General features: G+C 40.7%; 2 protein-coding genes across 3 annotated transcripts in view; one reads left to right on the plus strand and one right to left on the minus strand.

Annotated features, from left to right (window-relative positions):
• The window catches only part of RPA1 (replication protein A1), a 75323-nt gene extending 53884 nt beyond the window's left edge, over positions 1-21439 (minus strand). The window contains exons 1-4 of the mRNA XM_082707096.1: positions 21292-21439; positions 6393-6443; positions 5280-5358; positions 4522-4630 (exon numbers count right to left, since the gene is read on the minus strand). Of these exons, the coding sequence (XP_082563222.1) occupies positions 4522-4630; positions 5280-5358; positions 6393-6443; positions 21292-21324 (272 nt within the window). The 5' untranslated portion in view covers positions 21325-21439. The remainder of the gene's footprint in view (positions 1-4521; positions 4631-5279; positions 5359-6392; positions 6444-21291) is intronic.
• A 128-nt stretch (positions 21440-21567) lies between these two features.
• The window catches only part of SMYD4 (SET and MYND domain containing 4), a 52124-nt gene continuing 47745 nt past the window's right edge, over positions 21568-25946 (plus strand). Inside the window, exons 1-2 of one of the 2 annotated variants that reach the window (XM_082707072.1) lie at positions 21568-21908; positions 22775-22922. In XM_082707072.1, the coding sequence (XP_082563198.1) occupies positions 22789-22922 (134 nt within the window). In that variant the 5' untranslated portion in view covers positions 21568-21908; positions 22775-22788. The remainder of the gene's footprint in view (positions 21909-22774; positions 22923-25946) is intronic. The other variant, XM_082707071.1, reaches the window with a different exon arrangement.

Genomic DNA, 25946 nt, shown 5'->3' on the forward strand with positions numbered 1-25946 from the left:
CCAGTTTCTCTTTTTGACAGGGTCCCATCTCCCTTTGAGCACTTCCTTACCATCTGACACATTAAGATATTCCAGGCTCATCTTGTAATTTCCAAGCCTGTACCAAGCCACCCTCCAAGAAGTCCTAGTTCCTTTTAGTGTGAAATGGCATTCAGAAACCAAGATCTGGTGCTAAGTGGGCTCACAGCTTTTGGGGTATTGCTGTTCCAAAGCCCTCTCAGTAGACAGATCTAGGGAATACACCCATACATGCACAATATATGTATACTCATACATCCACCAAATCTGAACAGATGTCCTTCCAAAGACAATGGAACAGTTAGCTAACAGGTGCATGAAAAGATACTCTACATCATGAATCAGGGAAATGCAAATCAAAACCACAATGAGATAGCACCTCAAATTTGTTAGAATGTTTATTATTCAAAAGACCAGAAATAACACTTGTTGGGAAGGATATGGAGAAGGAACACTTGTGCACTGTTGGTATAAATGTAAATTGGTGTAGCCACTATAGAAAACAGTATGGAGATTCCTCAAAAAGTTAAAAATCAAACTGCCGTAAGATCCAGCAATCCATTTCTGGGTATTCATATGAAGAAAACAAAAGTACTAACTCAAAAAGATATATGCACCCCCATGTTCACTGCAGCACTATTTACAAAAGTCAACATATGGAAACAACGTAAGTGTCCACCAACAGATAAATGGACAAAGGAACTGTGACACAGGGCACCTGAGTGGTTCAGTTGGTTGACTGTCTGTCTTCAGCTCAGGTCATGATGGGGAGTCTTGGGATCGAGCCCCAAGTGGCTGGGAGTCAGCTTCTCCCTCTGCCTCTGCCCCTCCCCACTGTTCACGAAATTGTCTCTAATAAATAAATAAAATCTTTAAAAAAAGAAATTGTCTCTCTCACACACAGAAATATTATTCAGCCATAACAAAGAACAGAGTCTTGCCATCTGTGAAAACACGGATGGACTTCCAAGGCATTATGTGAAGTCAGAGAAGGGCAATTGCCGTACAATCTCTCTTAACACGTAGAAATAAATAACAAGCTCATAGATACAGAGAACAAACACATTGGTGGTTGTTACAGGCAAGGAGTAGGAGGTGGGAGAAATTTTGTATTTAGTTTAAATAAATTGAGTTGAAATGAGATACAATAAAAAAAAGATTGAAAAAAAGAGAGAAAACTATTTATTTATTTAGTCAGCTCCATACCCAGCATGGAGTCCAATAAAAGGGCTGAAAGTCACAACCCTGAGATCAAGACCTGAGCTGAGATCGAGTCAGACACTCAACCGACTGAGCCACCCAGGCACTCCAAAAAAGTGTCATTTTAAAACCCCAAACTAAATGTTCATATCGACCAAAACCTTGAGTTCACTCTGAAACCTTCCATTCTAATCCAGAATCACAGATTTCTCCCTTGGCTATCTCTCATAGCCTTCACTGTATTTATTAGATCAATTCCCCTCACAGGTAACCAATCTCCTGTCACCACCTGCCACTGCTACACACATGGGCACTCTCCTCCGAATGCTCCTTCCTAGAGCTTCCAAACCTAGTTCTAAGACCACCAACACCCTATTTAAAAAAAAGAACCTCCTCCTCTCCCCCAACAACCTGCTGCTGGGCCGTACCCCCACACCCCCAGATGCCTTCATCCCTTGCTCAGCGTCCAACAGCCACACAGACTCTTGCCTCACCCTACTTGGGTTCTGACAACCCATTCTGGACCACGGCCACCCTCTCCCCACATTGTGTTCTCCTTATCTCTCTCCAACCCGCTTTCTAGCCCACGAAGATACCTTCCTCACTTTGGGCTAATACCTGGCTCCATGCCATCACCATCGCCACCATCATCCCTCCCTTGTAAACATCTATCTTGCCTGGCCCCACCTAATGGCTTTGGACTGATATATTCAGGAAGGAAGAGAGCAGTATCAATATATATACTGTCATTCCACTATCAAAATTATTTCTATTTATCCACCAATAATTGATAAATGCATACCATGAGATATCTGGAATGATGCTCACTAAATCATGATACAGTTATTTCTGGGTTCTATGAATTTTTGACAATTTTTTCCTTCTTTGTACCTTTTATTACACTGCTTAAATCGATGATTCTCTGTGTCATTTTTATTAAAATAATTTTATTTCCTAAAAATACACAAAGAGCTATGAATATATTCTAAGAAGCACTGGTGAAAAATTTCAGATAGTGAAATACTATATAATATTAAATGTTAACTAAATTATGGTAAATTGGTAAATATGGTAAATAATTTGGTACAAATAAATTGGTAAATATGGTAAATTATTACAGACTAAGTAATATATGACATAAAGGAGGGATACCTGGGTGGCTCAGTTGGTTAAGCATTTGCTTTTGGCTCAGGTCATGATCCCAGGGTCCTGGGACTGAGTCCCACACTGGGCTCCCTGCTCAGTGGGGAGCCTGCTGCTTCCTCTGCCTACTCTGCCTGCCGCCCCCCAAATGAATTACATATATGTATATGACACAGAGGTTTATCTAGGGACATGTAAAAATGACCACTATTAAAAAAAGAATATAAAACCATATTATGAATTTTTTTTTTTAAAGTAAAAACTTATAAGTACTTACATTTATAGAAAAATTCTGGAAGGATAACAAAAAAATTTTTAAGACTAGTTATTCATAGACAGTGGAATTACAGTTATTTTTGTGTATGTAAGCTTTTTTTTTTTTAAGATTTTATTTATTTATTTGACGGACAGAGATCACAAGTAGGCAGAGAGGCAGGCAGAGAGAGAGGAAGGGGAGTAGGTTCCCTGCTTAGCAGAGAGCCCTAAGCAGGGCTCAATCCCAGGAAGCTGGGATCATGACCTGAGCCGAAGGCAGAGGCTTTAACCCACTGAGCCACTCAGGCACCCCTGTGTATGTAAGCTTAATTGTTGTTTTTTGTTTGTTTGTTTTGTTTCTTTTGTTTTGTCTGAAGTAAGCTCCACACCCAGTGTGGGGCTAGAACTTACAGCCAGAAGTTGCATGCTCTACTAATGGAGCCAATCCCTATTCATCTGAGTTTTTTAATTTACATATATGTTACTTGTATAATAGAAGTTGTTTTACGGAACAGAATGACAAGAACACAAAATTCATGTAGTGGGTGAGGATCCCACTACATGCTACAGAGAACTAAGAAACTATCAACCTAGAATTCCACACCTAAACTCATTTAACTGAGAATGAAACAGACATTTTTAGATGACAGATTTTTATCATTCACAAACCTTCCCTATAAGAGCTGCTAAAAGATATTCTTCAGGAAAATGAGAACTGAACTAAAAAGGAAGGAGTGTGATGAAGGAGACAAAGGGAAACTAACTATGGGAAAGTTTAAGTAATGGCTGTCTATATAGAGAATATACTAATTCAAGGAAATAAAAAGAAAGTTGACCTAAAACACTGAATATAGACCATTTTGAGACATGTACTTTATTTAAGAGGATGGTAAAAATACAGACCTATTTTAGAATTTCTGTTAATTCATATGTGGATTTTTTTTTAATGTGAGAATATCTTCAAAACAAACAAAAAATGAAAAACAAAAGACAGCACAAATAAAATACATTTCAAACCAGTAGATGAAAAAAAAAGGAAAAATTCAATCAATCCAAGGCAAGAAAGAAAATAAAGCAAAAACATGGTAAAAACACAAAAATTAAGAAAAAAATCAATAATAAATTAAGCAGAATAAACTCACCAACTAAATCTCAAATTGATCTCTAAAATCATCTGCTGTTTATAAAAGATATCCAAGGTTAAGAACGGAGAAGCTCAAAGTCAAAAGAAGGACAATGATACAGCAAACAAATACAAAGCAAAAGGTACAGATACTATGGTAACATACACTGACATACTCTTATTAAGAAGGGAATGCTTGCTACATTTGTTTCCCATGTGTTCTGTGATTGGAAATAAAAAACTTAAAAGCCTCTCCCCAACAAAAAACGTCCTATTTTAGCAACAGTTACCCAGGAGTGACAGTGCTGCTAACCACGGCACCTGTAGCAGGTAGCATCTATCAGTATTCAGCACACTCTACATTAGCTGAATAAAGTTCACCATGAAAGACTGAAGATTGCAAAAAAGGGGCAGCATTACATAATTAATCACATCAGTTTTGCTCTTATAAGTAACCCTTTTTCATTAACAGATACTTCAAAAGCAAATCATAAAAACAGAGCTTCTGAAGGGATTAGAAATAAAAGTTCTGCATTCTGCTTTAATCTCTTGCTTTGAAATTTCCAATTTGTTTCCATATTTCTCTTCCTTTGGTGCCATGTTTTAGTCACCCAAGTTCAAATCTCAATAGCTGTAAACTCTTAGCTGAAAGCTCATCATTGTCTTTGATTCCTAAATGAATTTTGGCATCCAATGGACTTCTCTGTTGAAAAATTAGTTCCCATTCCACAACACAATAAACCCAGAGAAAACCCCCCAAAAGAAAGAAAAACACTGCATACCTTCCATCTTTCAGGGTGTTAACAATGAATCGGTTAATCTGGCAAATACAGTTGCTAGACAATCGTTCTTCCTCAACGAGAGGGTTCAACTGTGTTGCCAACATGAAAGCTGAAAAGCATAGAGATAAGTTTAGTCCCCATAGCATTTCAGGCAGGACAATCTGAAGGCTGATCACACCTGGACTCGCAAGGGAAAACAATGCCTTGACTATGTTTCTGAAAGTAAAACCACTCAGATTCTGCATAGTGAAAAACAATATAATCTACTGCATTAAACATCAGCTGATACTTTGAAATGTATTTCCTAAAGTGCCCAAAATAATTTTTTCCATCATTCAAGTTTCATGACAAAGACTAAAAAGTCTCTTCCATGTTCTTCACCTTGTGACTAGATAGCAAGCAATAGTCTGCAAATTCTCTTTCTCCCTTGTAAAGTTTCCAACACAGAAATAAATCCCCAAAAAGGCAAGTATGGGACAGCTAACCCATTATATTCACTAAATGTCAATACCATCCTGAGGGAAATTAATCAAAGAAAACAGAGCACCAGTTAGAGAAAATTAATTAAGCCAAGTGGCAGCTTTCCACTAGATCCAGGCTATTGTGAGAATGCTCTCTGCCAGCCGTAATTCTGTCTGAATGAAGTGCATGGCCAAGCAAATGTATACTTCCGAAATGCCCCAAATTATTGCAGTCAAAATGCCGCGTGTTCTTTCGTTATTTAAATGCAAATTCCTAGGTTCATACGTCATACTTACAGGATAGAGTGTTCAAGCCATCACTCATAAGCAGTCGATAACGGGGTGGACTATTCCCTGTAATAATGGGACGGATGTTCTAGGAGAGAAAATTTGATTCATTAGTCAGGCTGTCTTCCCAGTCTCCAGAGATAAGTCAACTTAAGTGGCAGAAGAGTGGGTTTGCCATTAGTTCAACAAACACTGAACTGCTTGCCCATTCTCTTGACACCTAAACCCAAGCAAAAGAAAACTGGATCTGATGATTTTCCCACCACCATCTCTGTATTAACATTATTAAACACAACCTAGAAGAGAATAAAATGAGTTTCAATACTCTTCTGTTCGCTCTCAACTCAAATTTGATTGAAAATTAATTTTAAAAAGGACAGGACAAGGTGCCACATAGAAAACATGCTAAAAATACAAAATGGGGAAAAAAAATCTTTGCCCCAAAGGTGCTTACAAATGAGGCAGAGACAGAGGCAAAGAGACATAAGATAGTTATGCACATGACATGGGGGCAAAGCCAAGACATTTATCACAAGTTGAAGGAAATCAGGAGCAGCTCTCCAAAGGAAGTGAAATACACAAACAGAGCTTTAAGACAAGTGGCAGTGAGTTTGGGAGTAACAAGGAGGTCATTAGGCCTATGACTCAGAATCTGCAGGTATGATCCATGATGCTGCTTCTGTGCGTTTTTTAAACTCTCCCTAAAATTTAAGAACCCCTTAAATGAATGATAGGGTTAATGAAGAATTTTAAGCAGTTACATTCATTGCAGGCAGATCTGAGCAAGACAAACCTCAGGGCAGGAAGAAAAGTAAGGAGGCAGGAGTAATTATGGGTAGCACTACAGTATCCATCAATTGTGGAAAGAACAGAAAGGCAAAGCCTCAAATCTGAACCCCCAAAGTTAGCTCTGGCTAGCATGATATTAAAAAAAAGGGGGGGGAGAAAGAAAAAAGAAAGGCCTGCTTCCTCTCTTAGGGTTACAACAAGACTAAGCTACTTTTTGGGATGATGGAGAGAATTTCCTAAAATGGACAAATCTGTGTGTGCTTCATCAAATGTAACTTATAATTACATCCAACTTTTTTAAATGTTTGACATAAAATATTCAAAGGTACTCACAATGACTTGGAGGATGGGTTTTATGGATGTATCTCCCTGTTGCATTATGGCCTGAAAGAGTAAAAACAGAATGAGATACACCTTTAAATCATGACCAAAATCTGACATATTTTTACAGTGTGGTATTTGGAATAAGCTACAGAGAACATTATCCAAGAGGCTTTTTGGAGCTTATCATTTGAAAATCATTTAAGTTTTATCACTGTGGACAAATCATAAAATCATAGACAAGGATACACTTACTACATCCAAAATGCAGGGGTTACATATGTACTTCTTATTCAGAACAGCACACTGATTTGGCCATAGTGCCCATTAATAGAGAATTAGCTAAGTATGGCAAATCCTTAAAAGAGTATCATGCAGCCTTAAAAAGATGTTTATATAATACTGGTTACCTCTGATGAGAAAACTGATGAGTGAGGGCCACATGTGAGAGGCAGATCTCACACAATCTTCTTTTCATACCTTTTGAATTTTAAATCTTTTAACTCCATTAGCAATTATGAAAATAATATCTTAAAAAGGGGCTCCTGAGTGGCTCAGTTGGTTAAGCATCTGACTCTTTAATTTCAGCTCACGTTATGAACTCAGGGTTGTGAGATGGAGCCCTATATCAGGCTCCACACTAAGATTCTCTCTTCCTTTCCCTCTTCCTCTGTACCCGCCAAATAAAAATAATTTAAAGGTAATATCAGGGGGTGCCTGGCTAATGCAGTTGGTTAAGCATCTGGCTCTTGGTTTCAGTTTGGGGCTTGGGTCATGATCTCAGGATCTTCAGATCAGACCCCGTCTTGGGCTCCTTACTCAGCAGAGTCTGCTTAGGTTTCCCTCTCCCTCTGCCCCTCCTCCCCACTGTGATGCATGTACACTCCCTTTCAAATAAATGCATAAATCTTTAAAAAGTAAATAAATAAAGGTAACCACTGGAAAAACTAACACCAATGAAGACTGGTTCTCTGGGCTCTACTTTTGTTTATGCTGAAATAAATGGTACCAAACTAGCTCTTCCAACCACCAACTAAAACCTGGACAAAAATATATAAACTGTTTTCAAGGGTGCCTGGGTGGCTCTGTCGTTAAGCATCTGCCTTCGCTCAAGTCATGATCCAGAGTCCTGGGACGGACCACTGCATCGAGCTCCCTACTCAGTGGGAAGTCTGCTTCTCCCTCTCACTCCCCCTGCTTGTGTTCCCTCTTTCCCTGTCTCTCTGTCAAATAAATAAATAAGTAAATAAATATAAACTGTTTTCAAATACAAGACAACAAGTAGACCAAGACTGTGATCACTGAAATGAGGGGAACCCTATGACCATTCTGGCCTTCAGCACAGAGGTACTTTTAGATCACAGAATGGACAAGGGAACCCAAGAAGGAATGCGTATCCCTACTGAGCACAGATCAGAGTTTAGGGAAGCAAGTTAGCTGGATTTCATGGATGCAGAGTACCAGAGATGAGCAAGCTACACCGAGAAAGAGCTTCAATAACCTATACAGGGGTTCCCTTGAGTCTCTGGCTGAATTTTAAGTTGTGCATACAAAGAATGAGATTCTACAAGACCAGGCAAAGAGTTATTAGAGTTATAAACTGAAAAATTAGTGGAGCTCACACAGGCTAGAATTTAGATGAGTTCTAACCAGCCAGAGGACAGAAAACTCAATAAACATCTGCTGCATTCAGTAGAAACCCCAGAAAGGGCATGCTTTAGAAGCAGAACTAAACTAGACCAAAGCAAAAGCTATTCTAGACCCATTCCAATCTCTGAGGGATCAGCTGATTTGCAAGTAAATTAACTGTCTGCTAAAACAATTCAATATTTTTTTACATTTATTTATTTATTTGAGAGAGAGGGCGCGCATGCACACAGGCACACATGCACAAGTAGGAGAAACAAAGGGAAAGGTTCTTAAGCAGATTTCAAGCTGAGTGTGGAGCCTGACACAGGGCTTGATCCCATGACCGGAGCTGAAACCAAGAGTTAAACGCTTAACCAACAGCACCACCCAGGTGCCCCCCAACTCAATATTTAAAAAAATTTTAAAATACTCTGTTAACAGTATGGGAAGTAGGCAAAAAGTACTTCTGTGGCACACTAGAGTACTAACTGCTACCCCAAGGAAAAGCATTCATGCAGTTGAGTTGTGAGTTGAACCAACTGCTTTTTTACAGAACACCATTTTTATTTGCAAGGCCAAAGGACAAACTGGTTATTCAAACTTCAGAATTCAGCCAATATTTTCTCAAAAATAAGGTGAACCTGTTCTTAAGGAAAACGACAGTTATTGTCAATTATAAAAGGGTTTTTTAGTGAAATCAAAACTTTTGAAAACTTCTATTCACCAACAATGAGCTTTACAGCTTCTCCATGTTTACAAACTTTTCGGATTAAATTAGTAAGATTAATAAGCATAAATTCTGGTTATATAATAAAACATATCAATATTTGGAAGATCTGCATTTTCCAAATGACCAATGCATGGCATTATAAATAATGCAGAGGCAAAAGATCCATTCAAAATGCAAGACAGACCAATTCTTTTTTTTTTTTTTTTTAATTTGAGAGAGAGAGAGAGAGCAAGCGAGCATCAGCAGGGGGAGGGGCAGAAAGACAGGGAAAATACAATTTCCTATTTGTTTTGAAAAATATAGCTGTTTTTCACAAAACACGTTATTTACTTTTTTAATTTTTTAAAGATTTTATTTATTTGACAGACAGAGATCACAAGTAGGCAGAAAGGCAGGCAGAGAGAGAGGAGGAAGCAGGTTCCCTGCCGAGCAGAGAGCTGGACTCGGGGCTTGATCCCAGGACCCTGGGATCATGACCCGAGCTGAATGAAGGCAGAGGCTTTAACCCACTGAGCCACCCAGGCACCCCTTTACCTTTTTTTTTTTTAAAAAGGTTTTACTTATTCATCAGAGAGCATGAGCGAGCAAGCACAAGCAGGGGGAGCAGCATGCAGAGGGATAAGCAGGATGAAGGAGTTCCTGCTGATCAGAAGCCCAACACGGAGCTTGATTCCGGGATCATGACCTGCACTGAAGGCAGATGCTTACTCGACTGAGCCACCCAGGCGCCACAACATAGACCAATTTTACATTTCAAATAACCTTTAAGAAACTACCATTTGTTGAGTTTTGATACAGAATTAGAGAAAAACTTTGTCTATTCACAGCCACTTCTGACACCATATGTGTGGGTTTCCACGTGAAGCAATTCTCTGCAGACACCAAGTGGCTGTCCTAGAGTTAGTGTAGATCCCAAAGGTTAGAGGATATCCCACAAGACCATCCCTGACTTACTTCAGATACCAGCCTCAAGTAGTGGGTCCTTAGGATGCCCACACTTCTGCCTTACTTGCCTACAAATTGGGGGTTCCTATGACCCCCTCCTCAGGCTCAAAGAACTCAGGGAAACATGTAACTGGTTTATTATAAAAGATATTATAAAGGATACAAATGAACCACCAGATGCAGAGGTAAATAGGAGCAAGGTCTGGAAGGGTACGGAGCATAGGATTTTCTGCCCCTGTGTGAAGTCTGGGGTGTGTGACCCATCTAGCATGTAGATGCATTCACCAACCTATAAGCTCTCTGATCCCTGCCGTTCAGGGTTTCTGAAGGTCCCATTGCCTAGGCATGATTGATCAAATCACTGACTATTAGTGACTGGATCCATCTCCTGACTCCCTGGGGGACAGTGGCAGGACAGGGGGAATTTAGGGTTGAAAGTTCCAATGCTTTCTCCTTTTTTAAGATTTATTTACGTATTTGAGAGACAGAGTGAGCTCACGGACCACAAGTGGGAGGGGCAGAGGGAGAGGGAGAGAGAATCGACTGAGTACAGAGCCGGACTCAGGCCTCGATCCCAGCCTCTGAGACCATGATCTGAATTGAAACCAAGAACTGCATGTTTAACTGACTATGTCACCCCGATGCCCCAAGACCAAATACATGTTCCTTATTATATTATAATATCACAAGAATCAAAAAATGAAGCCTGAAATATTAAAATACTTCCTCTTTTTCCAACTACATACCTGAGGCCAGATTTCCTTCAGAGATCACCCCCTCAAAAAATATCAATATACTGGGGCGCCCGGGTGGCTCAGTGGGTTAAGCCGCTGCCTTCGGCTCAGGTCATGATCCCAGGGTCCTGGGATCGAGCCCCAAATGGGGCTCTCTGCTCAGCGGGGAGCCTGCTTCCTCCTCTCTCTCTGCCTGCCTCTCTGCCTGCTTGTCATCTCTCTCTGTCAAATAAATAAATAAATAAATCTTTTTAAAAAAAAATCAATATACTGAATGCAGAAGCTGATAGGAAAATCTAGCTATCATATCTTCTAAAGCCAGATGTTAAAGCAATGTGCCAAAATGTAAAACAATATCAATTTTCTATTTCTTTCGAAATATAATAGTGTTTTTTCACAAAACATGTTATTGCCTTTAAAAAAAAAAAGGTTTTATTTATTTGTTTGTCAGAGAGAGAGAGCACAACCACAATCAAGTAGCCCACAGAGGGAGAAGCAGGCTCCTCACCGAGCATGGAGCCCGGCGCAGGACTCAATCCCAAGACCCTGGGATCATGATCTGAGCCAAAGGTAGCTGCTTAACTGACTGAGCCACCCAGGCATCCCAATATGTTATTTATGTTAGAAGTTTATTATTACCTTAAATGTATAAATATTTCAGTTATAATTTCAAATATGGTAAGGTAGATATCTTATAAAAAGTTCCATCTTAAAACAATGTTTTTTGAAAAATTTTTAAAATTTATTTGACAGAGATCGCAAGTTGGCAGAGAGGCAGGCAGAGGTGGGGGGGAAGCAGGCTCCCCGCTGAGCAGAGAGCCCGACATGGGGCTCGATCCCAGGACCCTGGGATCATGACCTGAGCCGAAGGCAGAGGCTTTAACCCACTGAGCCACCCAGGTGCCCCTTAAAACGATGTTTTAATAGTACTTTAAGATCGGGGTGCCTGGGTGGCTCAAACTGTCAAGCTCTTTATTTTGGCTCAGGCCATGACCTCAGGGTTGGGAGATCAGGCCATGTCAGGGTCAGGGGCATGGGCACTAGGCATGGAGTCTGCTTAAGACTTTCTCCTTTAGGGGGCGCCTGGGTGGCTCAGTGGGTTGGGCCGCTGCCTTAGGCTCAAGTTGTGATCTCAGGGTCCTGGGATCGAGCCTCGCATCGGGGGCTCTCTGCTCGACGGGGAGCCTGCTTCCTTCTCTCTCCACCTGCCTCTCTACTTGTGATCTCTCTCTGTCAAATAAATAAATAAAATCTTTAAAAAAAAAAAAAAAAGACTTTCTCCTTTTGTCCCTCAACCCGCTTGAGTGTGTGGTCACTCTCTGTCTCTCTCTAATTAATTAAATGAATAAAAAAAATTTTTTTTTAAGATTTAATTTATTTATTTGACAGACAGAGATCACAAGTAGGCAGAGAGGCAGGCAGAGGGAGAGGAGGAAGCAGGCTCCCTGCCGAGCAGAGAGCCCGATACAGGGCTCGATCCCAGGACCCTGAGATCATGACCTGAGCCGAAGGCAGAGGATTAACCCACTGAGCCACCCAGGCACCCCGAATAAAAATCTTTAAGTGAAAAAAGTATTTTTTTTTGTTTTAAGATTTTTATTTATTTATTTGACAGAGAGAGACACAGTGACAGAGGGAACACAGGCAGGGGAGTGAAGGAGGGAGAAGCAGGCTTTCTGCTGAGCAGGGAGCCCAGTGCAATGTGGGGCTCCATTCCACCATGACCTAAGCCGAAGGCAGACGTGTAACAGACTGAGCCACCCAGCTGCCCCCAAAAAAAAGAGTATTCTGAGATCAAAATGCTCAATGTTGAGTGTAGCATAAGAAACAGAGTTGTCCAATCACTGTGTTGCACACCTGAAACTAAGATAATGTTGTGTATCCACCATACTCAACAAAAAAAAAAAAAAGAGAGAGAGAGAGAGAGAGAGAGAGAACCACTAAATATTTAGACTAAATATTTGTGTCTCTTCTCCCCCAATTCGTATGTTGAAACCCAACCCCCAGTGTGATGGGGGCCTTTGGAGGTACTTAGCTTTTGTTTTGTTTTTAAGATTTTATTTGTCAGAGAGAGAGAGAGAGAGGACAAGCAGGCAAAGTGGCAGGTAGAGTCAGAGAAAGAAGCAGGCTCCCCCCTGAGCAAGGAGCCCGATGCAGCCTCGATCCCAGGACCCTGGGATCATAACCTGAGCTGAAGGCAGCGGCTTAACCAACTGAGCCACCCAGGTGTCCCTGGAGGTACTTAGTTTTAATGAGGTCATGAAGATGAAGACCCCCTATCAGAATTATTGCCCCTAGAAGAGGAAGAGACAGCAGGGTTCTCTTTTCCCACAAAGATGAGGTCATGTGAGCACACAGCAAGACGGCAGCTGCAAGCCAGGAACACAGCCCTCACCCAGCACTGAATCTCCTGGAACCTCAATCTCAGATTTCCCGCATCTACGAAAACTAAATCTGCTGTTGCACCACCCAGTCTATTTTGTGATAGTGATCCGAATGAGGGTGAAGTGCTCTAAAGCAATCCTTGAAAAAGTTAAGCAAAGAGTACAGCTAATAAATCAATAGTGGAAATAAATTCAAATCATAAAACATAAATAATCCAGAAGTCAGTAAGAGCAAAACAACAACAACAACAAACAGATGGGACAAGAAGCAAAATATAAAACTTAAAGCCAAACTATATTAAGTGTAAATGGTTCAAGGACTCCAATTAAAAGGCAGAAATTGTCAGAATGGGTAAGATCAAACTATTTGCTGTCTACAAGAATTACACTTCAGGGGCGCCTGAGTGGCTCAGTGGATTAAAGCCGCTGCCTTAGGCTCAGGTCATGATCTCAGGGTCCTGGGATCGAGCCCCACATCGGCCTCTCTGCTCAGCAGGGAGCCTGCTTCCCTTCCTCTCTCTGCCTACTTGTGATCTCTGTCAAATAAATAAATAAAATCTTAAAAAAATAATAACCACAATGCCGAAGAAATACACTTCAAATATAAAGAGACAGGTTAGGGGCACCTGGGTGGCTCAGTGGATTAAGCTTCTGCCTTCAGCTAGGGTCATGATCTCAAGGCCCTGGGATGGAGCCCCACATCAGACTCTCTGCTCAGCATGGAGCCTGCCTCTCGGCCTACTTGTGAGCTCTCTCTGTCAAATAAATAAAATCTTTAAAAAAATAAAAATAAAGAGACAGGTTAAAAATGAAACATTGGAAAAAGATATACCATTACTGGCAGGCAAAGAAGGCTTCAGGACAAGGAATATTATCAGAGATAAAAAAGGACATTTCATAATAATGGGGTTGATTCCTGAAGAAGACACAATGATAAATGTATGCACCTAATAACAAAGTTTCAAAATCCATGAAGCAAAAACCTACAGAATTAAAAGGAGAAACAGAAATAGACAAGTCCACCATTATAATTGTTGGTTTCAACACTGTACTTTCAGTAATGATAGGGTAAATAGATTTAAAAAAAAAAAAAATGTAGGGGCACCTGGGTGGCTCAGTCATTAAACCTCTGCCTTCGGCTCAGGTCATGATCCTACGATCGAGCCCCACAAGCCCCACAATGGGCTCTCTGCTCAGCAGGGAGCCTGTATCCGCTCACCCCCCCAGCAAGGCACCCTGTAAAAAGTAAACTTCTAAATAACCCACCCACCTGTGGAAAAAGATACTGCAAGAGAAGTTAGAAAGTATTGTTAACAGAATGAAAATGAAAATACAATCTATCTAAATGTATTGGATTCACCAAAGCAATGCTTAGAAAAATTAGAGCTTAAATGTTTAGAGAAGAAAAAAGGTCCAAAATCAATGATCTAAGCGTCCACCATAAGATGCCAGAAAAAGAATAAACTAAACTCAAGCATGTAGAAGGAAGGAATAATTAAAAAGAGCAAGAAATCAATAAAATAGAAAATGGATAAACAACAGGAAAAAACAAACCAAAAGTTGCTTCTCTGAAAAGATCAATAAAACTGATAAACCTCTACCTCATCTGATTAAGAAAAAGAAAAACAAATATTCTCAATATCAGAAAGGAAAAATGAAAAAAAAAAAGGATTGAAAAATGCATCACAATAAACCACGTATATATGAGGGATTTTAGAAATAACTTTATGAGGGGCGCCTGTGTGGCTCAGTCCTTAAGGGTCTGCCTTTGGCTCAGGTCATGATCCCAGGATCCTGGGATCCAGTCCCACATCGGGCTCCCTGCTTGGCAGGAAGCCTGCTTCTCCCTCCCCCACTTCCCTTGGTTGTGTTTCCTTTCTCTCTGTGTCTCTCTCTGTCAAATAAATAAAAACCTTAAAAAAAAAATTAACTTTATGAAACAACTTAGATTAAGTGGGTAAGTCCCTTGAAAAACACAAATTATCAAACTGACATACAAAATGTAGAGAAGCTAGATACTATTATACTTATTAAAGAGATAACACTAGGTCCAGGTGGCTTTACTGGTAAATTTTACCTAACATGTAAAGACCAAAAAAAGAAAAAAAAAGAAACGAGGGGCACCTGAGTGGCTCAGTGGAAGCCTCTGCCTTCGGCTCAGGTCATGATTTCAGGGTCCTATGATCAAGCCCCGAATTGGGCTCTCTGCTCAGCAGGGAGCCTGCTTTCCACCCCACCCCCCGCCCTGCCTGCCTCTCTGCCTACTTGTGATCTATCAAATAAATAAATAAAATCTTTAAAAAAAAATTAATCTTCCATAAACGATGTTAGGAAATAAAAGAGAACACTTTCCAACTCATTTTATGATGTTAGGTTTACCTCAAAGAAAAAATAAAGTCATTCTAAGAAAGAAAAACCACAGGGGCACCTGGGTGGCTCAGTGGGTTAAGCCTCTGCCTTGGGCTCAGGGCATGACCTCAGGGCCCTGGGATCAAGCCCCGCATCAGGCTCTCTGCTCAGCGGGGAGCCTGCTTCCTCCCCCCCCCCTCTGCTTATTTGTGATCTCTCTGTCGCTCTCTGTCAAATAAATAAATAAATCTTAAAAAAAGAAAACGAAAAAGAAAAAACTACAGACCTATATAACACTCATGAACACAGATGCAAACACTACACATTCACTAGGATAGTTGACTTAAAAAGATGACAAAACTGAGAGCTGGCATGGATATGGAAAACAGTTTGGAAATTTCTTACAAACATTCACTTAACATACCACCCAGCAATTAATCAACACTCCTAGGCATTTATCCCAGAGGAATGAAAATATATTTTCACAAGAAGATTTTTACATAAATGTCCATAGCATCTTCATTTATAACAGCCAAAAAATGAAAATAACCCAAATGTTTAACAGTAACAGGTAAATTAAACAAATTATGTTTATTTGCACGATGGAATACTACTCAGCAATAAAGGTGCAAACTACTGAAACAACATGGATAAATCTCAAAAAACATTTTGCTGAGACAAAGAAGCCAGACACAAGTTTACATGAAGTTTTAGATAATCAAACTAACCTTTGGAGACATAAACCAGACATCAAAACTCTAGTTTACCTACGCTGGAAGCAAGTACTAGGCAAGGAGCAGGAGATCAGAGTGCTGTATACATTTGCCAAAGCTCATCAAACTGCACACATCTTGATGACTTATTATATACATTACAGTTTCTATTAAGTGTAAACCAGTGCTGAGTTTCAATAAAGGTGATTTTTTTTTTTTAAGTTTCTAGGGAATAGAACTGGGGCAGGGTGGCACAAAAAGTCAGTAATTTCATAAAACACCTTTCTGTTCTATTTGATTTTAAAACCACATGCATGTATTAATTTATTATTCTTTTTAATTTGTGTCATCATAAAGTGAATATAAGATTAAATCTTCTGGGACATACAACATGATATGTACACAACATAAAATTGCCTTAAATTTTCCAAATTAACATTGCATATAAAACACAAAGTAAACCCAATTTAAACAATGGACAAGAGACTTTAGGAGACATTTTTCCAAAGACCTACATATGGCCAACAGACACACAGGATCCTCAACACCATTATTCATCATGGAAATGCAAATCAAAACCACAATCAGACTGGCTACTATCAAAAAGACAAAAAATACGAAGTGTTGGCAAAGATGCGGATGAACGGGAACCCTTGGGCACTGTTGGTGAGCAACATAAACTGGTGCAGCCACTATGGAAAACAGTACAGAGGCTCCTCAAAAAATCAAAAACCAAACTACGATGTGATCTAGCAATTCCACTTCTAGGGATGTACCTGAAGAAAACAAAACACCAATTCAAAGAGATACATGCATGCCAAGTTCACTGCAGCATTATTTATAATAGCCAAGGTAAAGAAGCAACCTAAGTGTCCATAAAGAAATGAATGGCTAAAGATACACACGTGTGTGCACACACAGAGGAATATTAACCATAAAAAAGAATGAAATCTTGCCACTTGTGACAACAACACAGGTGGACCTACATGGTATTATGCTAAATGAAATAAGCCTGACAGAAGACAAATACATATGATTTCATGTTGAATCTTTAAAACAAAACACAAACAGACTCATAGAGGAGACAAACTCTTGGTTACAAGAGTAAGGAGTGACTGGGGGTACAGGTGAAATGGTGAAGGGGTTTAAGAGGGTTCAGGCTTCCAGATCTAAAATAAATGGGTTATGGAGATATAATGCACAACACAGGGAATTTAGTCAGTAACAATGTAGTAACTTTGTGTGGTAACAGACAGTAAATGGATTTATCCTGGGGATCATTACTCCTAATGTATAAAAATACCAAATCACTATGATGAACACCTGAAACTAACAGAATACTGTATGTCAATTATACTTCAGTTAAAAAAATACAAAGCAACAGAATGTAACAGTCAAGGGCACATGTATTCAAATCTGACTGACACCCCACTGACAAAGTATTTAACTTCTCTGCACTTTAATTTCTTCATCTGTGAGGTGCAGGTAATTATAAAAATCTACCTTACAGAGTTACTGTAAGTACTATTATAGATAAAGTATCTGGCACACTGGAAAAGGCAAAAATACTAGTTTCCTTCCCCTTTTTTATATTACCCAATAAATTAAGATACAAATGCTATTTATCCTATTTACCATAATACTTCCATGTACAATCTCTTCTTTTATGATGTTAGCTCTTGCCCCAAATGCCTCTATTATTTATGTTAGTTGCTTAGCCTTTGGGCCTGTGTCTTTTGAACGAAAATGATACTACTTGCTTTAGCTAATGATAATCACAGTTGGCAAAGGTTCCCCACACTATCACCACAAACACAAAAATTTTCTTTGTCATTTATGAATAAAACTTAAGTAATGCTTGACCTAACACTAGAAATATGTTTCCAAAGTTTTGAATACAGCAAAAACCAAGTGATCAAATTATTAACACCATAATCATTCTTTCTAAAAGTGAAGAACAATTCCTAATTTGCCTTAAAGTCACAAGGTGGGGCTCCTGGGTGGCTCAGTCATGCGCTCTCGCTTGCTCTCTCATATAATTTTTTTTTTTTTAAGATTTTATTTATTTATTTGTCAGAGAGAGAGAGCGCGAGCACAAGCAGGGGAAGCAGCAGGTGGAGAGAACCAGGCTCCCTGCTGAGTAAGGAGGCCAATTCGGAACTTGATCCCTGGACTCTGGGATCATGACTGGAGCCGAATGCAGATACTCAGACACCCTAACGTCCCAATAAATCTTTTTTTTTTTTTTTTAAAGGTGCAAGGTAGCAGCTGTAAGTAAATGAGAACTACAAGTTCAATCAATTCTCAGGTTTAATTGTTCCTAATTTATTCAAGTAGTAACTCCACTCAGCTGTTTTTCCCCATTTAGCTGTCTTTTTTTTTTTTTTTCCACTGCCTCATATGCAACTAGCAAACATTTACTGGGTATCTAAAACTTGCCATCACTGCTCCAGGTCTTTAGGATACTACTTTGAGCAAAAAATAAATGTAATTTCAGGCCTCCAAGAATTTACAATCCAGTGGGGAAGACAAAAACTAATATTAGTCAAATAAAAAGCAAATAAGTATAAAATTACATTTGCGATATTAAGAGGTAACATATACTGAACATTTACTGTGTACCAGGCATGAACTAAAGCACTTTAAATGTAATAGTTCACTTAATTCTCCCACTAACCTTAGGCAATAGGTACTAGGTATAATTACCCTCATTTTACAGAAGAGAAAAGGCAAAGTTTAGTATCTTGCCCAAAGTCACACAGGTAATACATGAACAAGCAGGAATCATGGTCTCAAAATAAAGGGAATTAGGCTAGTAAGTTAAGGAAGGTTTCTCTGAAAAACTAACTGAGCTGAGATTGATGTTACCCAGGGAGGGGAGCGTGAAGAACCACACAGGCAGATGGAAAAGAACCTGCAAAAATACAGAATATACCAGGAATTTAAATTAAAAAAGAAAAAAGAAAGACAAAGAAATGGAAAGACATTCCATACTTGTAGGTTAGAGGAATAAATATTGTTGAAAAGTCTATACTACCCAAAGAAATCTAAACATTTGATGCAATCCCGATCAAAATGCCAATAACATTTTTCGCAGAACTAGAATAATCCTAAAATTTGTAAGGAACCACAAAAGACCTGATATAGCCAAAGCAATCTTGAAAAAGAAAAACAAAGCCAGAGGCATCACAATTCCAGATTTCAAGTTATATTACAAACCCACAGTCATCAAAACAGTATGGTACCGGCACAAAAAGAGACACACAGTCCAATGGAACAAAACAGAAAAGCCCAGGAAAAGAATACGCAATGGGAAAAAGACAGTCTCTTCAACAAATGGGATTGGGAAAACTGGACAGCAACATGCAAAAGAATGAAACTGGACTACTTTCTTACAGCATACACAAACACAAACAAAATGGATTAAAGATCTAAATGTGACAGCTGAACCATAAGAATACTGGAAGACAGCAGAGGCAGTAATTTCTCTGACATCAGCAGTAGCAACATCTTTCTAGATAGGTCTGCCTCCTGAGGCGAGGGAAATAAAAGCAAAAATAAACTACTGGGATTACATCAAAATAAAAAGCTTTTGCACAGCAAAGTAAACAGTCAACAAAACCAAAAGACAACCTACTGAAGGGGAAAAGATATTTGCAAATGACAGATCTGAGAAGGGCTTAGTATCTAAAATATATAAAAAACTGCTACTACTCAACACCCAAAACACAAATAATCCAATTAAAAAATGGGCAGAAAGACATGAACAGACATTTCTCCAAAGAAGACATCCAGATGGCCAACACACACGAAAAAGTAATGACTCATTACTTTTCAACATTACATTTTTAAAAAAATATATTTTATTTATTTATTTGACAGAGATCACAAGTAGGCAGAGAGGCAGGCAGAGAGCGGAGGAAGCAGGCTCCCTGCTGTGCAAAGAGACCGCTGTGATGCGGGGCTTGATCCCAGGACTCTGAGACCATGACCTGAGCCGAAGGCAGAGGCTTTATAACCCACTGAGCCACCCAGGCGCCCCTCAACATTACATTTCAACACACATGAAAAAGATACCTCATCATCGGGGAAATGCAAATCAAAACTATAATGAGCTATCACTTTATACCTGTCAGAATAGCTAAAACTAACACCACAAGAAACAAGTGTTGGCAAGGATGGTGTGGAAAAGGAACCCTCATGCACTGATGGGAATGCAAACTGGGTAAAAACAGTACGGAGGTTCTCAAAAAGTTAAAAATAGAACTACCTTAGGATCCAGTAACTGCACTATTGGGTAGTTACCCCCCAAACACAAGAACACTATTTCGAAATGCACCCCCATGTTGCGGCAGTATACAAGCAGTCCAAGTGTCCACTGATAGATGAATGGATAGAGAAGATGTTTATGTTGGGTGGAAATCAGTAGTGCAGGCAAGAAACAGTGGTGCCAGAGTGGAAGAAAAATAGATGGATTTAAGAAATACGTTGTGGAGGTAAAACACCGATTTGGGTGATGAACTGAACATCTAAGGTGACGGAAGTTTGCGGGAAGAATGATTCCACAATTTTTGGCTAGCATATCTTGATGGATAATAGAGATATTGATCCAGACAAGGAACACCAAGAGGCCCAAACTTAGCAGAATAACGGATTTGCTTTGGGACACAATGAGTTTAAAATGCCTTTGAGGTATCAGGTAGGCAGACATATTACAGAGGTTTCTCTTTCAGAGTAAAGGTGGCTCCGGAAAAAGAAATGCGTGAGCAACCGACATAGTTGGTAATGGATTGTCTTGGTAGCAAAGGGCCTAGGACAGGACATAACCCTGAGTAAACAAAAACTTACAACGAGGGACTGGCAAATAAGACGAGGAAAGACCAGCCAAGCCAAGCCAAGTCAGAGAAGCCAAAAAGGAATGTTACCAGAAAGAAGTAATGCTCAAAACTGGCCAAAAGGAGTAACTCTCAAACACTGCTGAGAACTCAGGTTAAGTTAAAAACTGAAAAGTGTCTGTTAGATTTAACGACTTGGAAGCACTGCTAACTTCTGCCAAGGTTCTTTCTATAGTGATGGAGGGAACAACGGATTGGAGTCTGTTAACGGGTGGTGAGATGAAAACTGACAACTCTAGAGAAGTTGGGCCGTGGATAGGGGACAGAAAGAGGGTGATGGGGGACGATCAAGTTAATTCTGCTTCGTTTTCTTAGGTAGAAAAAACATGGACATGTTTAAAAAGACAAGAGTAAAAATTTTTCGAGGAGATGGTGAGAATTGTAGGGAGTCACCCGACGGTCCCCCCCCAACCCCGCCAATCTTCTCCCGCCTTTTCTCCCCATCGCCTCCAGCTCCTCTCTCCCTTCTCCAACCCCACAAACCCAGGGCCCACAGCCACCCGAGCCCCGCTGCCGGCAGGTGTCTCCTCACCGCAATGGCCCCCTCGCTCAGGTGGCCCACCATGACTGCGCTGCGCCAACTCCCGCGCTCCCGCTCCTCCGCACCTCCGGCTCACTCCCGGGACCCCGCGCGCTCACAAGCTATTGGGCTAAGTAGCTGCAGGCACCACCCCCGCCTTCTGACATGCGCAAGGCACAGGGGCGGGCTTAGGAGCGGAGCAGCCACGGCATTGGCCGAGAACCTGCGAGCAGCCCACGTGACATGCAAAAGCCCGGGTTCAAGACCTCGTCACGCCACTGCTGCGCCTGGGGGCGGGGCCCGAGCCGTGGGGCGCGCCAAGGATGACGCGGGTTCTTTTTCTGGGCGTGAGGTCCAGTCCCGAGAGCTTTCCTAGACGGTTCTCGGAAAAAAACCTGGCTCGGGCCTTTGCTGCGCCGACCAACTGTTAGCCCCGAAGAGAAAGCTATTCCCTGACACCTCTGCTGCTAGCCGTAGGCAAAGCAGTAACTTGATTCCTTCGGCAATCCAAGTGCCGATCTCCCGCCATTGCTAGACCCTGAGCTTGGCACAAGGGGAATCTGCGAAGGTAAATAGGATCCGGTCCCTGCCCTCAGAGGAGAGCATAGTCTGTCGAGGGAGCTACCGCAGTGAGTAGCCCTAACTCCAGGTAGACATGATTTGGGCCTCAGGAGAAATACAAAGTGTACTGCGGTCGCAGATGGAAAATCAGGGAAGGCTTCCTGGAGGAGGTGCCACTTAAACTTGGTCTTGAAGGGTGTGTGCAAATTTGCGAGGCGGACTCTGGGGAGGGATGCTCCCGGAAGAAAGCATAACCTATGCAAAAACTAGGGAGGTGAATAGCCTGGCAAGCTAAGGATGGCTTTAAGTGGCTCAGGACAGTAGGGTACAAAGGAGGAGGTGAGACTTGGGCATTAGAAAATGAGCCCAGGGGTCAGATTTGTACTGGGCTTTCCTAAATGCTTGGAGGAGCATTCATTGATTAAGGCAGAGGACTGACATCTGTTTCAATATGGAGGATGAATTGAATTTAGGAGGTAGGGTAGGGAATTGAGTCCATGGAGACTAGTTATGACACTGGAAAGAATGCCAGACCAGAGATGGTGAGGACTTGAATAAAGAAATGATCTGGGAACTGAAAGAAAAATCTGAACTGTGTAAGAGATAGAAACGTTTGTTAATTTAATAGCTGGGGAAAGAGAAAAATCTGGAATGTCTCGGGTTTCTCACCTGAGGAGCTTGGGAAGATGGAGGTTTAATAGGCAAGCCTGGTGTGTGGAACAAAGTAGGCCTTCAGTAAATATTTCTAAATAAAAGGATGCTCAGTGAATACGTGTGAGAGAAAATAGATTCTCAGCATGGAAACTACAGGAAAAGACCACAAGAATGATTTTTGTTGCATCACATTTGTTTGAGTGAAATCTTGATTTTTTTTTTTTCCCTAGACTTGTGCATTTGTAGAAATCTGAATTCCTTATTTTCTTACTCATTTTAGAGACCTAAGGTAGAATGGATCTGCCTGTGGATGAGTGGAAATCATATATATTTCAGAAATGGTCTTTGCTCCCAAAGTCCATTCAGGACACAATTTCTACGGCAGACACTTTAAAGGATATCTTTCTTCACTCCTCGTCACTTCTTCAGTAAGTGTGTGAAAGCTTTAACCTGGGAAATTTTGATCGAGAAAATGTTCTCTTTTGTCATTTGCTCTCACTTTCTATCTCTTTTTCATAGAAGGATTAAGTTCAGATTTTATATTTCTTGCTATTTCCAGTTTTTCTTAACCTACTATTACAGAACAGGTGGGGATGCTAATGACTTTTTTGGTGTCAGTGTTATGTTTCAATAATCAATGCCTTGCTACAGAAATTAGGCTGTGAACTTTGCTATCTCCCAAAAGATATAGTGGGCATTTACTAGCTACACATAGAAATTTATAGGTGCTCAAATTGAGAAAGGACTTTAGAAGTCATATAGTCTAACCCCAGTATTTTTCAAACTCTCTTGACTGACTAACGTCCTCAGTAAGAAATACTATTTTAGGGGCACCTGCGTGGCTTAGTGGGTTAAGCCTCTGCTTTCGGCTTGGGTCATGGTCTCAGGATCCTGGGATCGAGCCCTGAGTCGAGCTCTTTGCTCGGTGGGAACCTGCTTTTCTCTCTTTCTCTCTCTCTGCCTACTTGTGATCTCTGTCAAATAAATAAATAAAATCTTTAAAAAAATACTATTTTATATCACAGCCTAGTATGTACATACATAAATAGAAAATTGAAACGAGTTTCCCAAAACATTCAGTGAATTTTTATTGGACATCTGTTTGTGCCAGCCACTGTGCTAGATGCTTAGCAAAAATACATCAGTGAGGGGCGCCTGGCTGACTTAGTCAGTAGTGCATGTGACTCTTGATCTTAGGGGAGTGAGTTCATGCCCCACATTGGGCAGTAGAGCTTACTTAAAAAAAAAAAGAAAAGAAAGAAATATACATTAGTAAATAAAAAATAGGCACAGATACTTACGCTTGAGGAACTTAGTTCTGGCAAAGGTGGGACAGACAGTAAACATAAATAAGCAAAGTATATAGTATGTTAAAAGTGCTATGTATAATAGAAAAAAAATTAAAATAGAACAGGGTAAGGGAAATAGGCAGTGCCAGGAGTGAGATTGGAGGTTGTAGTATTAAATAGTGTGATCACTTATGGTTTTGCTGAAAAGATGGAAGTTGAGGGGTACCTGGGTGGCTCAGTGGGGTTAAAGCCTCTGCCTTCAGCTCAAGTCATGATCCCAGGGTCCTAGGATCAAGCCCTGCATTGGGCTCTCTGCTCAGCTGGGAGCCTCCTCCCCACTCCACCCCCACCCACTGCCTGCCTCTCTGCCTACTTGTGATCTCTGTCAAATAAATAAATAAAATCTTTTAAAAATTAAAAAAAAATTTTTTTATTTATTTGACAGAGAGATCACAGGTAGGCAGAGAGGCAGGCAGGGAATGGGGGGAGCAGGCTCCCTGCTGAGCAGAGCGCTGAGAGCCGGATGCGAGGCTTGATCCCAGAACCCTGAGATCATGACCTGAGCGGAAGGCAGAGGCTTAACCCACTGAGCTACAAAGGCGCCCCTCAAATAAGTTTTTGTTTTTTTTTTAAAGATTTTATTTACTTGACAGAGATCACAAGTAGGCAGAGAGGCAGGCAGAGAGAGAGAGAGGAAGAAGCAGGCTCCCTGCTGAGCAGAGAGCCCGATGTGGGGCTTGATCAGATCATGACCTGAACCGAAGGCAGAGGCTTTAACCCATTGGCCATCCAGGTGCCCCTCAAATAAGTATTTTTTTTAAAGTAGATCTGTATTACATAAAATTAAACTCAATTATTGTAATTTTCTCAAAAATTTAATAGAAATTTCTCTTCTCTTTTGTTGTAGATACACCTCTGTAATAGCCTTGATTTTCCTCTTGACCCAAAAAAACGAAATGTTTACTCTCAGACTTTCCATAGGAAGAGTTTGCTGACTCCTGTTTCAAGGGATCACTCTGACTCCAGTGTTGAGAATAGTCTATAGAAGAGAGGGTGTGGAATTAGAGAAACCTGTTGGGAGGCGTGTGCGTTCATCCGGGTGAGAGATGAGGTGATGATAATTTGGTCTGGAGTGGTAGTGGCTAAGGTAGGTGAGAAGTGGCTAGATTCTGAAGGTAGACATAATAGAATTCCCTAAAGAAGTTGAGGGAATGATGAGAAGAAGATGAGATGTACTGTGTTGGAGAATGAAAGAGGTAAAACGTGGCTTGGGGATATAGGCCCAAGAAGGGTGAATTTACCATCACCTGGGAGGGCGGCAGATGGAGCTTTTGGGGAAAGAAGATCAGGGGTTCATTGTTCAGATTGAGATGTCTAATAGACATCCAAGTGGAGCTTTCGAAATGAGCATGGCATTTAGGGGCAAGCATTGGGCTAGAGATAGAAATTTGGGGGTCATACAGGGCTACTCAAGTCACATACTGGATCAGTTCACCTTGGAACAGAATGTAGATGCTTACTATCTATGGTATACTTTGATATTTTCCTCTCTCTCATTTTAAAATGCTAATTAGGGGTGCCTGGGTACCTCAGTTGCTTAACCATCTGACTCTTGATTTTGGCTCAGGTGGTGATCTCAGGGTCCTGGGATCCAGCCCTGTGTGGGGCTCCGTGCTTGGTGGGGAGTCCACATAGCAGTTACTCCCTCTCCCTCCACCCCACCCCGTGCGTGCTCTCTCCCTTCTCTCTCTCTCTTTAAAATAAATAAATCTTTAAAAAGTACAAATAGGGGCACCTGGGAGGCTCAGTTGGTTAAGCAACTTCCTTCAGCTCAGGTCATGACCTCAGGGTCCTGACATCAAGGCCCACATTTGGCTCCCTGCTCAGCGGGGAGTCTCCTTTCTCCTCTTCCTCTGCCCTTGCTGCTGGTAGCACTCTCTCGCTCATGCTCTCTCTCAGGTAAATAAATAAAATATTTTAAAAGATAATAAAATTTTTTTAAAAAAATTAAAAATACAAATAAATAAAAATACTAATCAGGGAGGCTGGGTGGCACAGTCAGTTAAGCTACCAAGTCTTAGTTTTGGCTCAGGTCATGATCTCAGGGTCGTGGGATCAAGCCCCTTGTCAGGCTCTGCACTCAGCATAAAGTCTGCTTAAGAT

Source organism: Mustela nivalis (assembly GCF_964662115.1).
Source record: "Mustela nivalis genome assembly, chromosome: 17".
Classification (NCBI taxonomy): Eukaryota; Metazoa; Chordata; class Mammalia; order Carnivora; family Mustelidae; genus Mustela; species Mustela nivalis.